An 18,510-nucleotide genomic window follows, 5' to 3' on the forward strand; every position below is an offset into this window, starting at 1 on the left:
TTTGGGGACAGCCAGCCATGGGTTCAGGTTTCGGATCTGCCATTTTGACAACTTCACCTTGAACAAGCTGCTTGGCCTCTCTGCACCCCAATATTCTTAATAAGTATTCTAAAAATTCTCAAAACAAGGTGAAAAAAACAGCACCTCCCCCACTATATTGATGAGAGGATTAAATCATAGGAGGCACAGAGTAAGAACTCAACTGATGTTACCTGTCATTTACCAGGAGCAGCCCCTTGGGCAGGGCCAGCAGTGGTGGAAGCTGATGGCCGCCCTCCACCCAGGAGCTGAGCTCTCCATGTCACACCTCACTTCAGGCACAGCCTCCATGCAGGGAGCCAACCTCTCAGCAGTGACTGAATTCATCCTCATCGGCTTCTCCACCTTCCCCCACCTCCAGCTGATGTTCTTCCTGCTCTTCCTGCTCATGTACCTGTTCACGCTGCTGGGGAACGTGCTCATCATGGCCACCATCTGGAGCGAGCGCAGCCTCCACACCCCCATGTACCTCTTCCTCTGCGCCCTCTCCATCTCTGAGGTCTTCTACACTTTTGCTGTCATCCCACGCATGCTGGCCGACCTGCTCTCCACTGATCGCTACATCTCCTTCACCGCCTGTGCCAGCCAGATGTTCTTCTCCTTCATGTTTGGCTTCACCCACTCCTTCCTGCTCACCGTCATGGGCTATGACCGCTATGTGGCCATCTGCCACCCCCTGCGCTACAACGTGCTCATGAGTCCCCGTGGCTGTGCCTGTCTGGTGGCCTGGTCCTGGGTTGGAGGCTCAGTCATGGGGCTGGTGGTGACATCAGCCATTTTCCAGCTCACCTTCTGTGGCTCTAATGTGATCCATTATTTTGGCTGCCACGTGCTACCTCTCCTGAAGTTGGCCTGTGGGGACAATGTCTCCACAGTGGCCATGGGCGTGGACCTAGTGTGTATCACGGCCTTGCTGGGCTGCTGTCTCCTCATCCTCCTCTCTTACGCCTTCATTGTGGCCACCATCTTGAGGATCCCCTCTGCTGAGGGCCGGCACAAGGCCTTCTCCACCTGTGCGTCCCACCTCACCGTGGTGGTCGTGCACTATAGCTTCGCCTCCATCATCTACCTCAAGCCCAAGATTCCCCAGTCTCTGGAAGGAGACACGCTCATGGGCATCACCTACACGGTCCTCACTCCCTTCCTCAGCCCCATCATCTTCAGTCTCAGGAACAAGGAGCTGAAGAATGCCATGAAGAAGACCTTTCTCAGCATGCTTTACCCAGAAAAAATGTGATTACTGGGAGGAATTCCTTGGACATAGCTAAACTGGGTTACCAGGTGCTACCATTAAAGATGGCCCCCTGTAAACATGTAATACCATATTTGTCTGATGCTTTAAATTTTATAAGGACCCTTGTCTGCAACATCCAAAGGTGCCCACAATGGTTAAGCAGCATCATGCCTGTACTCAGGGTGGAAAGCTGTATGAGGTGATCGATCACTCAGAGAAAATACGATTCGATGATTCCTATCTGTTGCAGGACACTTTGTCAGGTAGCGGTAAAGCCAGAATCTGTTCTTCTTCTGCCGGAAGCAGGGGTGGTGTGATTACTCCCATCCCAGAAACCCACACTGCAAAGAGAAATGGAACACAGCAGACCTTCCCCCTGTGCTAGGCAGCACCGGGTAGCTACAACACAGGTTTGGCAAGGCTGTAGGAGACTAACCCAGGTTACAGGGGAGGAGAGCAAAGCACCGTAAATCCTAGCATTGCTCATCTCTGTAATAATCAGCCTCAGAAAAAGTTGAGAAAACCTCCACATTTTCAGTGTGAATCTTGAGCAGCTGCAGAGAGTCACTGGGAAGTCGCTATTGTTAGGTCAAGGAAAGAAGTCCCACCGTGGAAATGGCCTGCTGTGTCAGAGTGACTCGGCTCATGGGCCAGCAGTGAACTCTTTGGTCTCACTAATGAGTGCAGAACCCAGAATGAAGGTGTATCCCATGGTCACACTGATTCAATGCTCCCCCTTGGTACGAGGGGGGATTTAAGGTTCATCATATTTCATAGTGCTTATAATCTTTTGAAAATACGTGTACTTGAGACAATGACAAATATGGTGTGATATCCCTTAAAAGTGGGATCAGAGAAAGATAAACTCATAAAAACAGATTGCAATGGTAGTTACCAGAGACTGAGGGGTGGGGGAACTGGGGAGATTTTTTTTAAGGGCACAAACTTTTAACCGTAAGCTCAACCAGTAGATGAGTAGACCTGGAGGTCTGATGCACAGCCTATAGACAATAAGACTGTATTATAAACTTCAGAGTTGCTAAGAGACTAGATCTTAATTGTTCCCACCACAAGAAAGATGTGAAGGTTATGTGACATGATAGAGGTGTTGCTAATACTAACTGGTAGCTAACACTGTAGTGGTCATCAAACTGCAAATTATAAATGTATCACACCAGCATTTTATATATATTAAAGTTACACATTGGTATATGTCAGTTATAACTCAATTAAAAAGTTTTCTTGACAAATGTATATTGTTTCAGAATGTGGATTCATCCATTTATTTTAAAATAGCAATTTATAAAACTTAATGGGCACTAGTTGATGGTGGTACTGTTGTGTACAAAACGAACATAATTAAAACACACAAGCAATAAATTAATCACCCTAACTCTTTCACAGTGAGCCACAGTAATGAGAAAGTAATGTTTTACCTAATGTTGTGTGTAGGAGAGGGGGCAAGGGATTTGCAATCAGCTAGACACAGCCTTTAAGCATGCTTTGTGTTCTTACTTAAGCGATGATCCCTCTTCTTTTTTCTCTCCCTCTCCTGTCTCTCTCTTTCTCACTATCTTTCCTTTCTCTCACTCACTCTCTATTTCACTCCATCACCCTCTCCAGCCCCATTTCTAACTCCCTTACATTTCTTCTCTTTCCTCTTCCTCCTATGCAAATAGACCTATTATAGACAGCCTCCTTCTACTTTCCTTTCCCAGATGTTTCCCCATTTCTTACTTTATCCAATTTACTTTACAGATCAATTTTAAGGATTTCTGTCTCACTAGCTCATTATCTTTCAGTCTTTCTCTCTCCATTTGCATTCTAACATCCTTCACTCAACTCCACTCAGCATAGAAAACCCCGCTTTGGTTCTATCCCTTCCAGAGGCAATTAGGAACTGTAAATAATAAACCATTATCTTGAAACAAATAATTTTCTTATTTTACATTTATTATAACTAAGATGATAATAATTAAAAAAATCGGACACTGTGTTTCATATATAAAGCTACTCAGTGTTAGGGTGGTATTTATTATTTTTAATGTTATTCTTTTTATTCTTATATGGGGAAGAGGGAAATAAAATATACTCTTGCTTGTTTATTTGGAAAGAAACATGGGCATCAGTGCCTAGACACATCCATCTGGGGCTTCCCACCTGCCTATAGACAGATAGCAATTCTAAGGCACAAATAATAAGATGAAGTTCACCACACCAGGTATAAACAAGAGCTCATGATGGTTCAGGTCTATGCAAAAAAGAGATAAACATGTTGAGGATAAAGAAATAGCTAGTATGCATCAAACTCCTATGGGGTGTGGATAGATTCACACACCTGAATCTTTACAACAGTTTTGAGACAGATTTATTATCCTAGGCTTTCTTTCAAATTTCTTCATCACCATACTGGCCATCAGGAGCTTAGAGGAGAGAATTTTCTGTGGAAATTTCTCTTTATGGCATTCTTCAGCTCCTTATTCCTGAGGCTGAAAATGATTGGGCTGAGAAAGGGGGTGAAGACTGTATAGGTGGTGGCCATCAGAGTGTTACTGTCCATGGAACGGGGGCCCTTGGGCTTGAGGTAGATGATGGAGGCAAAACCGTAGTGCACAATCACTATGGTGAGGTGGGATACACATGTGGAGAAGGTCTTGTGCCGGCCCTCAGCTGAGGGGATCCTCAAGATAGCAGCCACGATGAAGACATAGGAGAGGACAATGAGGAATAAACACCCCAGTAGGGCTGTGACACAAACCAGGATGACACCCATGGTGACAGATGATGTCTCCTTCCCACAGGCCAACTTCAAGAGGGCAAGCACATGACAACCAAAATGGTGGATCTCATTAGACCCACAGAAGGTGAGATGAAAAACTATCAGTGTCAACATCATCCCCATGACTGAGCCACCAGCCCAGGACCAGGACACGAGACGGGCACAGTCACGTGTGCTCATGAGCACGTTGTAGTGCAGAGGGTGGCAGATGGCCACGTAGCGGTCATAGCCCATGATCATGAGCAGGAAGGAGTGGGTGTAGCCAAACGTGAAGGAGAAGAACATCTGGCTGGCACAGGCCACGAAGGAGATGGAGCGGTGGGTGGAGAGCATGTCGACCAGCATTTGAGGGGTGACGGCAACAGTGAACAGAATCTCGGAGATGGAGAGGGCGCACAGGAAGAGGTACATGGGGGTGTGGAGGCTGTGCTCGCTCCAGATGGTGGCCATGATGAGCAGGTTGCCCAGGAGTGTGAACAGGTACATGAGCAGGTACAGCAGGAAGAAGGCAGGCAGGAGATGCTGAGGGAAGGTGGAGAAGCCGATGAGGATGAATTCAGACACTGTGCTATAGTTCTGACCAGACAAGGATGCTGCATCTGGTGAGATCAGGAACAGAATGAAGGCAGAGTGGTTAAAACAGAGGTTCTAACATAGATTAAACAGCAGTTGAAGAAGTCTATACTATATAACTATTTGCTTAACTTGTCTGAGTCAAAATCTTCATCAGTAAGATGGATTAAATCATAGCAGTTCCTACCATTCAGCATTGTGATAAAGATAAAGTGGATCAGTATATTAAGTGCTTAAAACATAATTTGACCACTGGTTTCTTATTAACAGTGTCAAAAATAAAGAAATGCTCCCATTTTTGAAACCACTAAAGATAGACATGCAAGATAAAGGTCACATGCTATTGAACAGTGTGCCTGTTCTAGAAAATGTATTTGGATCTTGGGGTTAAAAAATTCCTTCAGTGTCCTGTGTTTTAAGTGATTGTTGAACCCATTACATGTATTTTATTGGTAATCATTTATGTCATCTTATTTCATATTTGATTTATTTATAGTAAAGGAACTGAACAGAAAGTTTCAAAGTAAAAGGATGGACAAATATATGCTAGGCAAATATGTACAAAAGGAAGGCTGAAGCAGCAATCTTCAAAACAGAAAAAAATGAGATTGAAAAAAACAACAATTACAATAACTGTATTGCCGTATTCCACTAAAAGGACCAGTGTTCCTGGAGAGATGGTCTGGGCAAGGAGCACGCCTTGTACATCTTGTGCCAGAGTGAAATAAAACTTTCACTGTGAAAGGTTAATGTTAAAAGCATGCAGCAACCGGATTGAAAACGTGTCCATTGGCTTAAGCTGATCATCAAAGCAAATGATCGTTGTACGGATGATGGAGGAGAAAAGTAAATGACACCACAAGGAAGCAACCAGACAAATCCAAAGGTGGAACATTCCACAGAACAATTGGTTTAGTCTCAACAATGAGACAACGTCATGAAAAGAATGACCAGAATTCCAAGCGACATAACAACCGGATGCAATATAGGGTACCAGATTGAATCTTGATTTAGATAAACCAGCTATAAAGTATTGTTAAAGGAATAGAGACAACATTGTTTATGATATGAATGAATGATGAGGCATGAATAATATTAAGGGGTTCTTATTTATTCAGTTATTAGTTTTATGTGTGATCTTGTTATTTTGGCTGGGAAGGAAAATATTCTTAGTTTAAGTGCATCCCTGAAATGTACAAATCACACATGTACGTGTGCCAAGGGACAAAGAGGATTATTTCATACAGGTTAGAAGAACATCATAGTTTCCATCATAAATACGATTAATCAATGTAACAATATACTCTGGCATATTAAGTGACAAGTAATCGGTACAATTCTAGTGAAAGAGATGTAAAATAAAAATAGTTAATGAATAATAGACAGAATTAAAAATTTAGCTAGAAATTTAAATACATGCTATGGAAAACAGTATGGAAATTCCTCAAAAAATTAAAAATAGAACTATCAGATGATCCAGCAATTCCACTTCTGGGTATATATTAAAAAGGAAACCAAATCACTGTGTGGAAGAGGTATCTGTATCCTTTGTTAATTGCAGCATTATGGACAATAGTCAAGAGATGAAAACAGCCTAAATGCCTATTGACAGATGAATGAAAAAAAGAAAATGTGACATATATATTGAACATATATAATGGAATGCTCCTTGGCCATAAGTAAGAAGGAGATCATGCATTTGCAATGACTCAGATTGGCCTTGATGGCATCCTGCTAAGTGAAGTAAGTGAGACAAAGACTATATGATCTCACTTAAATGAAAAAAGTGACACGTGAAAAAACAAAAAGTGGATATGAAACAAACCAACCAACCCAAAATCAAAAAAAGACATCATATTTGTTGGGGTGTGGATTGGAGGTTGGTAGGGGAACTGGATGAAGGTGTTCAAAAGGTACAGGCTTCCGGCTATAAGAGAAGTAAGTCCTGGGCATGTGATGGACAACATGATGACTATAGTTAACGCTGCTGCATTGTAGATTTGAAAGCTGCTAAGAGAATAGATTCTAAGATTTCTCATCACAAGTAAAGACAACTTTTTTCTTTTTCTTTTTGATATCTATATGAGATAATGCATTAACTGAACTTACATTGGTAATCATTGTGCAATATATGTAAGTCAAGACATTATGCTGTACACCTTAAACTTACACAATGTTGTATGTCGGCTACATCTCAATAAAACCAAAAGGGAAAAAACGAACTTTAGTGGAGCTCAGAATTCAACTTATGTAATAGTAATTACTACAATGCAATTAATAATATTCAAACATTAACTGACAAATATTTTTAGACTCCTCAAACAACAGAAATATTTTTTAAGCACTCAGAAGACTCTCATAAAAACTGACCTGACATTAGATATAAAATAATCTTCCATCAATTCCAAAGTATAAATATTATATATATTATAATGCACTAAAATTACAATTCAGTGGATAAGGAATAGCTTTTCAAACCCCACATATTTAAAAGCAAAATAATTTAGTAAATAAACTTTTCTTTCAATGGTTAATCATGAAATAAATTAAGAAATATTTCTAATTAAATAATTCAAGCATCTCATGTTAGAAGATCAGGCTAAAATAACATTGAAGGGAAATACACAAGTTTAAATATATTTATCAAGCAATTTTATCCAGAAAAAAATCATGCTTAAAAAAAGTTAAGATTAGGTTATCGAAAAAGATTAATAAGATAGAGAGAAATAAGGAGAAGATACCAATAACCAAATATGAAATTAAAATTGGGGAATAAATGCAACAATAATGGGTATTTGAAATTAATTTAAAAATAGTAAGAAAATACATTGACAAATATGAAACTGTAGATGAAATGAATGAATTCTTAGAAGAATATAAAATTCCAAAACTGGCACAAGAAAAAATAGGGGTCCCAAATACACAAATACGTTATTTTTTAATTGAAAGTTTTAGTTAAAGACCTTCCTTCTCTATAATCATCAGCCCCAGTGAGTTTGCAAGTGAGCTCTCCTAAACGTCTAAGGAATAGCTGCTGAGTATCTTACACATGTTGTTCAACAAACAGAAAAATACATGAAGTTGCCCAGCTCATTTCATTAAATTGATGTAATCTTGATTCTAACACCAGGTAAGAATATTTGTAAGAAAAAAATAATTATGGGTTCGTTTGATCTACACATGCAGGTTTTAAAAATCTGTAATAAGACATAACCTAGTAAAATTCTATGGTAATTAAAAACAGTGCATTGTGATCACGTAGTTTTGGTTTATCCCATGAATGACAAGGATGGTTTAGCATCAGAAAACCTGTCATGTGAATCCTTACAGGAACACACTAAAAAAGAAAAATCATATACGCATTTCCTCCAAGGTAGGAATAATTTTCTAAAATTCAACTCCTACTCATGATTTTCAAAAAAGCCTCTTTGTAACATGCCGGGAAGGCAACTTTCTTAGCTAGTTAAAGAGCATATACCACAAAACTGGCAAGTATTATACTAATTGGGAAACTAGATGCATTATTTTAGGATCAGGAACAAGCCAAGGATACTCACTGCCTCTGCTGTTCTTTAACACGGAACTGAAAGTCATGAGCAGTGCTAAGGAAAGAAAAAGAAAGAACATGTGTAAAGATTGGAAGGGAAGAGAAAATGATCATCCACCCAGAAAAGATAAAAGAATTAGACGAATAAACTACAACCATAAGAGAGCGTAAGGCTGCCGAATGTAAGATCAACTTCTGAAAGTCACAGTATTTCTCATAGTATTGCACCAGTAATAATCATTCAGAGTATATAACTGGAGTTAAAATTAGGACCCCCAATAGCGACACAAACTATAAAGAGAGAGCTCTCATGCATTTTGGCCTCGGGATCCCATTACACGCAAACATTATTGAGGTCCCTAAAAGGTTTTTGTCTGGGTGGATTGTAACTATCAATTTTTTACTATATTAGAAATTAAAACTGAGAATCTTTGAAAATATTCAGTCATTAGTACATTTAAAAGAACAATAATAAACCTAGTATACGTTAATATAAGCAACATTTTTAGTAAAGTAACTACATTTTCAAAAAAACCTTTATTGAGAAGAGTGGCTTCATTTTTCATTTTTGCAAATACGTCTAATGTAAAGACAACACGATGCTCATGTCTGCTTCTTCACTCAGTCTGTGGCTACATGTTGTAGTTGACGTGGATGATGAAAAATATCCTCATATGTAATTGGAAGAGTAAGGACCTCGTGGACACCCCAGAAAAGGTCCCAGGGACCCCCAAGTGTCCTCATATCACACTTTGAAAACCCCTGTTATAAAATACCTGAGAACTAACTAGAAGCATAAATACCTTCAGAGACCCTGGTCTGAGAACAACTGACATAGAAGCAGCAAAGGGCACCTACGCTGGGTGAACCCAGAGACCCAGAAGGGAAAACTAAAAAGACCCCGACAGCATTGAAGGTTGAGATCTTCTCTTACTACCCTTCTCCCCAGCCCTGACCCCATTCCCAGGCTGGGCAGCACTACCCACAGCTGCAGGATTCTTCCTTCCTACCCTCTCCCTCCTGGTCCCCCTCACCCTGGCCTGGCTCTTCCATGAAGTGGCCAGCAGAGGAGAGCAGAAGAAACGCTCCTGCTTGATGCTGTCAGCAGTACCCACAGGTGGGTGTGGGGTGAAACCTCCTAAAACAGATACAGTCTGCTTTATCCCTGCTGTATCCTTCCCTGCTGGCTGCTCCCAAGGGCATCTTCAAGATGCTAACCTAAAAGATCCGTCCTCAGGGTCTAGAGAAGCTGGGAAGGACCTCAAGGGGCTTTCAGGGACCTGCTGCCTCTAAACCCTCCCCCAGCTATCCACACAGAAAAAGACTGTTGCTGTCGCTCTTCGCCCAGAGAGACTCAAGCCCATGCTGAGGGCTGCAGAGCTCCCAGTTACTGGAGAGACTGAGTTGGACACAGATGCCCTCATCACCTTGGGGTCAAGGCAGGGTCAGAGGGAAGGTGAGAGCTGGAGGGGTCCCAAGTGGGAACTGAGGGCTCTTCCCTGGGTTGAGAGCAGCTGGAGGACTTCCCAGACAAGGATAATTTGGAGCTGGGTCTTAGAGACTGGTTTCTTTTGGGCAATATAAGTGTTCAGTGTCTTCTGGCCAATTGGATAGCCTCACCTCTATTCCCAATCAAATTCTACCCTAACTCCCATGGTCCTGGTGATCCAGCCAGACAGTCTGACATGCACACATGCCTCCCTGTGGTATATAATAAAACATAAGTATTTGGTCTTTTGGTATTGCCCTTGGTTCCTGACTCCCTGATAAGAGGGCCTTTTGTAGGCTAATGAGATGACTGGTGGCTGTGAGTTTATCCTTATAAAATATCTCTGCCTCCAGCTCAATTATTTGGCCTCAACTTTGAGTTAGCAATTTACACTCCACAGAGGACCCACGTCCTGGATCCTCACTCATATATTCCAAAAACCAGCATAGGAGTCAGACAGACATAAAGGTCCATGGGACTCCATTTATTCACATGTTATGTGACCTCCACCTACATTTCCCATCTGCATAATGAAGGTACCCATAGGTAGGTAACCTCTGATCTCTCTCTGTGCCATCTTGAAACAGCACTCTGCCCTTCAACACACTCCCCAAATTAGTGCAGCTTTAACACAGTAATGAGAAATTGATGTTTCATTGAAAGTTATATGTGGGAAAAGGGGAAAAGATTTCCATAAGATGTGAGATAACAACACCCTTTAATATGTCTATGTTCTTACCTAAGCACTGGTCCCTCTTCCTTCTCCCAGTCCCTCATCTCTCTTGGTGTCTCTCTTTCTCTCCTTCAAATCACTCTTTCTGTTTCTCTTTTATTTCCCCTCCCTTATCTTCCTTTCTACTTCTTCTTTCTCATATCTCATATGCAAACAACCTTATAATTAGCAAATGATTTCCTTGGAGACAGATAGCTTATTACTTTTTACATTTGTTATAACTAAAAGGATAATTATAAAACACTGGACACAATGCTTGATATGTAGAAAATTCTCAATTCTTGGTGGGTTTTATTATAATTTTATGTCATTTTAATCTTATATTGGTGAGGGGAGGGGAAAATGAAGTCTTCTCTTGCTTCTCCATTCAGAAAGAACCATGGGCATCAAGGCCAAAACTCATTCACATGATGCTCCTACCTGCCCATAGATAAAGTAAATTCTAGAGCATAGATAATAAGATGGAGTTCATCACACTGGGTCATACGTGAGAGATCATGATGGCAAAGGGGTGGCAAACAAACTGAGGAAAAACAAATAGCTAGTATGCATCAAACTCCTATGAAGTGTAGGTATTTTAACACAACTGAAGCCTTACCATAGTTCTATGGAGACAAATGTTATTATCTCCAGCCCTTCTATCATATTTCTCCACCATCAAACTGGCCATTAGTAGCTTAGGGGACAGAATGTTCTGTAGAAGCTTCTCTTTATGGAATTCTTCAGCTCCTTATTCCTGAGGCTGAAAATGATTGGGCTAAGAAAGGGGGTGAAGACTGTATAGGTGGTGGCCATCAGAGTGTTACTGTCCATGGAACGGGGGCCCTTGGGCTTGAGGTAGATGATGGAGGCAAAACCATAGTGCACAATCACTATGGTGAGGTGGGATACACATGTGGAGAAGGTCTTGTGCCGGCCCTCAGCTGAGGGGATCCTCAAGATGGCGGCCACGATGAAGACATAGGAGAGGACGATGAGGAATAAACACCCCAGTAGGGCTGTGACACAAACCAGGATCACACTCATGGTGACAGATGATGTCTCCTTCCCACAGGCCAACTTCAAGAGGGCAAGCACATGACAGGCAAAATGGTGGATCTCATTAGACCCACAGAAGGTGAGATGAAAAACTGTCAATGTCAACATCATTCCCACGACTGAGCCACCAGCCCAGGACCAGGACACAAGACGAGCACAACCACCAGGGCTCATGAGCATGTTGTAGCGCAGAGGGTGGCAGATGGCCACGTAGCGGTCATAGCCCATGATCATGAGCAGGAAGGAGTGGGTGAAACCAAACGTGAAGGAGAAGAACATCTGGCTGGCACAGGCAGTGAAGGAGATGGAGTGGTGGATGGAGAGCATGTCGACCAGCATTCGAGGGGTGACGGCAACAGTGAACAGAATCTCGGAGATGGAGAGGGCGCACAGGAAGAGGTACATGGGGGTGTGGAGGCTGTGCTCGCTCCAGATGGTGGCCATGATGAGCAGGTTGCCCAGGAGTGTGAACAGGTACATGAGCAGGTACAGCAGGAAGAAGGCAGGCAGGAGATGCTGAGGGAAGGTGGAGAAGCCGATGAGGATGAATTCAGACACTGTGCTATAGTTCTGACCAGACAAGGATGCTGCATCTGGTGAGATCAGAAATAGGATGAAGTCACTGCAGTTAAATCAGAGGCTCTAACATAGATTAAATGGCAATTAAAGACCTCCATACTATATAACTATTTGCTTAACTTGTCTGAGTCTCACAATCTTCATCAGTGAGATGGAATAAATGATAATACTTCTTACCAGAATAAGCATATGAAATCTGCTCACTTCATTTCATTAGCTTAATGCAATCTTGATTTTAAACCAGGTAAATTGTTAATAAGAAAAGAAAATTACGGGCCCACCATTTCATCTGTCCGTGCAGATTTTTTTTTAACATTTTTTTTATTGAGTTATAGTCATTTTACAATGTTGTGTCAAATTCCAGTGTAGAGCACAATTTTTCAGTTATACATGACATACATATATTCATTGTCACATTTTTTTTCGCTGTGAGCTAACACAAGATCTTGTATATATTTCTCACTATCCATGCAGATTTTTAAAGTCATAAGAAGACATAACCTAGTAAAACCCAATGGTTTTTCAAAAATGGTATATTATAAGCAAGTGGCTTTTGTTTCTCTCATAAATGACATGGATGGTTCAGCATCAGAAAACCTATCGTGACTCATCAAGTGAATACACTAAAACAGAGAAACCATATAATTATTTCAATTAAGGCAAGAATATAATTTTTAAAATTCACGTCCTATTTATGATTTTAGAAATTGGTGCGCAATATTATTTTAGTTTTATACCTGCAACATAATGATATGATAGATGTACAACTATTACGCTTTCTAAAAAAAACTCTTTGCAACATGTTACGGAAGGGGACTTTCTTAACTAAGTGAAGAATATATACTATTGATTATGGCACAAAAACAGACACATAGATCAATGGAACAGAACAGAGAGTGCAGAAATAAACCCATGCACCTATATTCAAATAATCTACTACAAAAGAAGCAAGAATATACAATGGAGAAAAGACAATCTCTTCAACAAGTGGTGCTGGGAAAACTGGACAGCTGCATGTAAAAAATGAGATTAGTACATTTCCTCACAATATATTCAAAAATAAACTCCAGATGGATTAAAGAGTTAAATGTAAGACCTAAAACCATGAAACTCCTAGAAGAAAGCACAGGCAGAACAGTCCGACATAAATTGTAGCAATATTTTTTTGGATCTGCCTCCTAAAGCAAAAGAAATAAACACAGAAATAAATGGAATCTAATTAATCTTAAAATCATTTACATAGAGAAGGAAACCATCAACAAAACAAAAAAAGAACCTATGGAATGGGAGAAAATGTTTGCAAAGATTATGACCAACAAGGAGTTAATATCCAAAATATATAAACAGCTCATAGAACTCGATTTCAGAAAACAATCTATCAAAAATGTGCAGAAGACAAGAATAGACATTTTTCCAAAGAAGACATACAAATGGCTAACAGGAACATGAAAAGATGCTCAACACTGTTAATTATTAGAGAAATGCAAATCAGTAACAACAGTGAGACACCACCTCATACCTGTCAGAATGGCTATCATCAAAAAGTCTATAAATGAAAAATGGTGGAGATGATGTGGAGAAAAGGGAACACTTGTACAGTGCTGGTGGGAATGTAAATTGATGCAGCCACTATGAAAAACAGTATGGAAGTTCCTCAAAAAAATTCAAAATAGAGCTACCATATCATCCAGCAGTTCCACTCCTGGGTACTTATTTGGTAGAAATGAAAACACTAATTTGAAAAGATACATGCACCTCAGTGATCATAGCAGTACTATTTACAATAATCAAGATTTGAAAGCAACCCAAGTGCCCATCAGCAGAAGGATGATTGGCTTAAGAAGATGTGGTATATATAGTATTCAGCCATAAAAAAGAATAAAAATTCTTCAATTTGCAGCAACGTGGACGGACCTAGAGAATATTATGCTAGTGAAATAGACAAAGATAAATACTGTATGATATCACGCATATGTGGAATCTGTAAAACAGTGCAAACGAGTGTATATGCAAAACAGAAACAGACTCACAATATAGAAAACAACTAGCAGTTACCAAAGGGAAGGAAGATAGGGAACAGGAAAATTCAGGGTATGGGATTAAGAGATACAAACTACTATGTATAAAATAGATGAGCAGCAAAGATGTATTGTATAGCACAGGGAGTTACAGCTACTATCTTGTAATAACCTTGAATGGAGTATAATTTGTAAAAATACTGAATCACTATGCTGTACACCAGAAACTAATATAATATTGTAAATCAACCATACTTCAGTTTTAAAAAACCTTAAAAAAGAATATGTGCTACAAAACTAGCAGGTAGCTTACTAATGGGGAACTTTTGATGCATTATTTTAGGATCAAGACTCCAAGGTTACTTACTGTCTAGGCTGTTCTTTAAAACTGAACTGAAAGCCATGAGCAGTGCTCTAAGGAAAGGAAAAGAGAAGGTATATAAGGTTGGAAGGGAAGAAACATGGTCACGTACCTAGAGAGGGTGAAAGAATCAAGATGTAATATGTTAGAACAAAAAGAAGCACAAAGCTGCGGAAGGCAAACCGACTTCCCCAAAACATAGTATTTCTCATGGTATTACACCAGCAATTATCTCTCAAAACATAGAACTGAAGTTAAGCAGGCGAAGACTCTTAAGAGTGACACAGACTATGAAGTAAAAGCCCTCAACCATTTGCTCTTAGGATCCTCTTACAATAAAACACTGAGTTCCCAAAGGGCTTTTGTTTGACGGGGGTCAGAACTATCAATCTTTCCCATTTTAGAAATCGAACCTGAGAATCTTTTAAAGGATTTGTATTAGTGTATCTAAAAGAACAACAATGAATCTATTACATTTTAATATAGTGACATTTTAAGGAAAGTAATCACATTTTCAAATAATAAGTAGTGATAATAGTGGTCCTGTTCTACATTTTCGCAAGTACGTTCCTCGTCTGGCCTGGTGGTAGACAACTTAATGCTGTGTCTGATTCTTTGTCAGTCCGTGGCAGTATGTCGTTTTACTTAACGCATGTGACAAAAATATATCCTCACGTGTACTGCCAAGGTAGGGACCTGGTGGACCCTCAGAAATGGTCTCAGGGAATCCCAGGGGTCCTCATATTATATTTTGAAAACCTTTGTTATAAAATATCTAGGATTCAACAACAAACATGTAATACCTCCAAAGACAAAAATGTTAGCCAATGATAAAAATGTAGAGGATGATCTGAATACATGTGGAAACTGTTTACTTTCCTGGATGGGATGATCTAATATGATAATGGTGTCACTTCTTCCCCCAAATTATACCATCAGTACAATTGCATTTAGGACTCCAGTGAGTGGACTGTAAATTTAGTAACTGTCCTAAATTTCCTCTGAAAAAAAGTCAGTGCACAATGATACTCATCTTATCATTATTATTGTGAGCAGGACAGATTTGTCTTCCCAGGGATTATGGCACATTCTAGAGTCATAGTCATTTTTAAAAATGTGAACCAGGAACAGACATACACATCCATTAAACTGACTGGATATCTCCGAAAATATCCCATTATTATTCATAATGTAATATATGATAAAGGTGGCAGCACAAATAAAGGAAAAGACGCATTGTTTCCCAGTTTGTGGTAGGAAAACTGTTCATTTTATGAAGCAAAGTAAATCCGAATTTCTGCCAAAGACCACATGCAAAGGTGGAATCCAGATGGATTCAAGACATAAATGTGAAACAAAGTATAAAGTTAACAGGAGAAAGTGAAAGAGAATTACTTTGTGGATCTTAGTAGTGGAGAAGGACTTCCTAAACCAAACTTCTAAAGCATAAACGTTAAGCTGATTTTTAAAAGACATGAAAACGTCAACGTTAAGAATTTCTGTTCCTGCTAACTACTATACTTAGGCTAGATAAACAAGTTGATCCTATATAGCTCAGGGAACTATATTCAATATCCTGTAGTAACCTATAATGAAAAAGAATATGAAAAGGAATATATGTATGTATCTGTATGACTGAAACATGATGCTGTACACCAGAAACTGACACAACATTGTAAACTGACTATACTTCAATTAAAAATGGAAGAAAAGGAGAATTTCTGTTCCCCAAAGATATCCTTAATAAAGTTAACAGGCAGATGGAAAACTGGGACAAGATCATTTGCAGTGTGTAAAACCAACAAGAGAACACTCTCGAGAATGAACAAGGAGAAATAGGACCCTCAATACAGTTGTGAATGAAGGATATGAGCAGAAAAGTCACAGAAGGATTTACTCAGGCAAATGAAAGGATGCTCAAAAAAAAAAAAAAAGTTGGGGAGATGAATAAAGCAATGAAATTTTACTGCATATGTATTCAATTCCCCAGGTTAGAATTGCCTTCTTGATGTGCCAATGGGGAGAAAGGAATCCTCTTGCATTGCTGGTGAGAATGCAAAATGGTGAAGATCCAAACTACACCAGCAAATTCATACCATATCATTAAAAATTGGTTAAAATCCATAGAAATTACAGCACAAACAGTGAGCCAGAAGGTAAGCTATGGACTTCAGTAATAATAATAATATATGTATTTTTTATATAGTAGTGTGTATCTATATAATAACAACAACAATAATAATAATGTCCATAATGGTTCATCAGTTGGAACAAATGTACCATGCTAACACATGTTTGTACAATATTTAACAGCATCCCTGGCATCAGCCACCAGATGTCTGTAGCATCCCCTCCCTCCCACAATCATGACATGGAAAACTGCCTCCAGACACATCCAAACATCCACTGTGGGGCAGAATGACCCCAGGCTAAGAATCCCTGACGCACAAGCTGCAAAGGGCACCTAGGCTTGGTGAGAACCTGGAAGTCAGAAGGGGTAAACAGAGAAGACCCCCAGCAGCCTCCCAAGCCTGAGATCCTCTCTTCTGGCCCTTCTCCCCAGCCCTGACCCCATCCCCAGGCTTGGCGGTGCTGCCCACAACCGTATGGTACTTCCTTCCTACCCTCTCTGTCCTGGTTCCCCTCTCCCTGGCCTGCCTCTTCCATGAAGTGCCCAGCAGGAAAGGGCAGAAGAAGCTCTCCTGCTGGATGCTGTCAGCGGTACCCACAGGCAAGTGTGCGATTGGACCTAGGGGCTCCTAGAACTCACCCTGTGTGCTTTATCCCTGCTGCGGGCTTCCAGCAGGCTGCTCCCTAGGGCCTCTCCAAGACAGCAACCTAGAATATCTGTCCTCAGGGTCTGGAGAGGCTGGGAGGGACCTCAAGGGTCCTTTGGGAACTTGCAGCCTCTACTCCTTCCTCCAACTATCCACACACAACAAAGGTCTCTGGTGTCACCTCTTCCCAGAAAGAACCCAGCCCTTGCTGAAGTCTGAGGAGCTCCCAGTCTAGGGGGTGGGGTTGGAGGACAGGGCTTGAAATAGATGCCCTTAGTCCCTTGGGGTGTAGGGATAAGGTCAGAGGGAATGCAGGAGCTGGGGGAGCCTAGAGTGAGATTCCAGGGCTGGATGGCTTTTCAGAATAAGAGTCATTTGGGACTGGGTCTTGGGGACTGGTTTCTAATGTGCAATATGTCTTCTGGCCAAACTAGACAGCCCCACCTCTCTTCCCAAATTCTGCTCTATTCGTATGGTCCTGGTAATCCAAGGAGACAGTCTGACATTTGCATATGCCTCCCTGTGATAAGATGTAACATAAAACAAACATAAAAAAATTTGGTCTTTCGGTGGTGTCCTTGGTTCCTGACCCTCTGAAAAGAGTGTCTTTTTATGCTAATGAGATGACTGGTGACTATGGGTTTATCTTTATAAAACCACTTCTGCCTCCAACTCAGATATTTGACCTCACCTTTGGGTTAATAGTTGACATGCCACAAAGGGCTCCCTTCCTGGATCCTCAGTGACATATATTCTCAAACACCAGTGTGGGAGTCAGATAGACATAAACCTCCCTGTGACTCCCTCCATTCACATTTGTGTGACCTCTGCCAACACTTCTCATCTTCATATGAAGGGACCATCTCTGACCTCTCTCTGTTCCATATTGAGATAGCACTCTGCCTTTCAACTCACTCCCCAAACAGCTGCAACTTTAACACAGTAATAAAAATGGATGTTTTATTGAAAATTATGTGTGGGAAAAATGAAAAGGGATTTCAATAAGATGTCAGCAGCAGCGGGGGAGGGTTTAGCTCAAGTGGTAGAGTGTGTGCTTAGCATGCATGAGGTCCTGGGTTCCTTCCCCAGTATTTCCTCTAGAATAAATAAATAAATAAGTAAACCTAATTATCGCCCCCCCAAGCAAAACAAAAGAAAAAGATGTCAGCAGCACACTTTTACATGCCTGTGTTCTTACCTAAGCACTGACCCCCTCTTCCCTTTCTCTCTCCTCCCTTTTTTTCTTCCCTCTTCCCCTTCTTACCTCCATCATCTTCCCTTCTTCCCCATCCTCATATGCATATTGCCTTAGTACCAACCTCCTTCTCCTTCCTCCCATCTTG

At 40.7% G+C, this 18,510-nt stretch overlaps 3 protein-coding genes across 3 annotated transcripts; 1 reads left to right on the plus strand and 2 right to left on the minus strand.

The window, feature by feature from the left end:
- Nucleotides 1–279: 279 nt before the first annotated feature.
- On the plus strand, nt 280–1,276 carry LOC116659119 (olfactory receptor 10H1-like). The gene has a single exon (XM_032466331.1). The coding sequence runs from the start codon at nt 299–301 to the stop codon at nt 1,274–1,276; it is 978 nt and encodes a 325-aa protein (XP_032322222.1). The 5' UTR covers nt 280–298.
- A 2,413-nt stretch (nt 1,277–3,689) lies between these two features.
- Nucleotides 3,690–6,746, minus strand: LOC116659132 (olfactory receptor 10H3-like). Its single transcript, XM_032466348.1, has 2 exons — nt 6,735–6,746; nt 3,690–4,700 (listed from the first exon to the last, which is right to left on the minus strand). The coding sequence occupies exons 1-2, from the start codon at nt 6,744–6,746 to the stop codon at nt 3,690–3,692; spliced, it is 1,023 nt and encodes a 340-aa protein (XP_032322239.1).
- Nucleotides 6,747–11,063: 4,317 nt separating this feature from the next.
- LOC116659133 (olfactory receptor 10H3-like) lies at nt 11,064–12,065 on the minus strand (the record flags this gene model as incomplete). Its single annotated transcript, XM_032466349.1, has 1 exon — nt 11,064–12,065. A coding segment is annotated over one exon (1,002 nt), but the record flags the coding sequence as incomplete, so codon positions are not given.
- Nucleotides 12,066–18,510: the final 6,445 nt, after the last annotated feature.

This window comes from Camelus ferus, chromosome 22 (genome assembly GCF_009834535.1).
Source record: "Camelus ferus isolate YT-003-E chromosome 22, BCGSAC_Cfer_1.0, whole genome shotgun sequence".
Taxonomy (NCBI): domain Eukaryota; kingdom Metazoa; phylum Chordata; class Mammalia; order Artiodactyla; family Camelidae; genus Camelus; species Camelus ferus.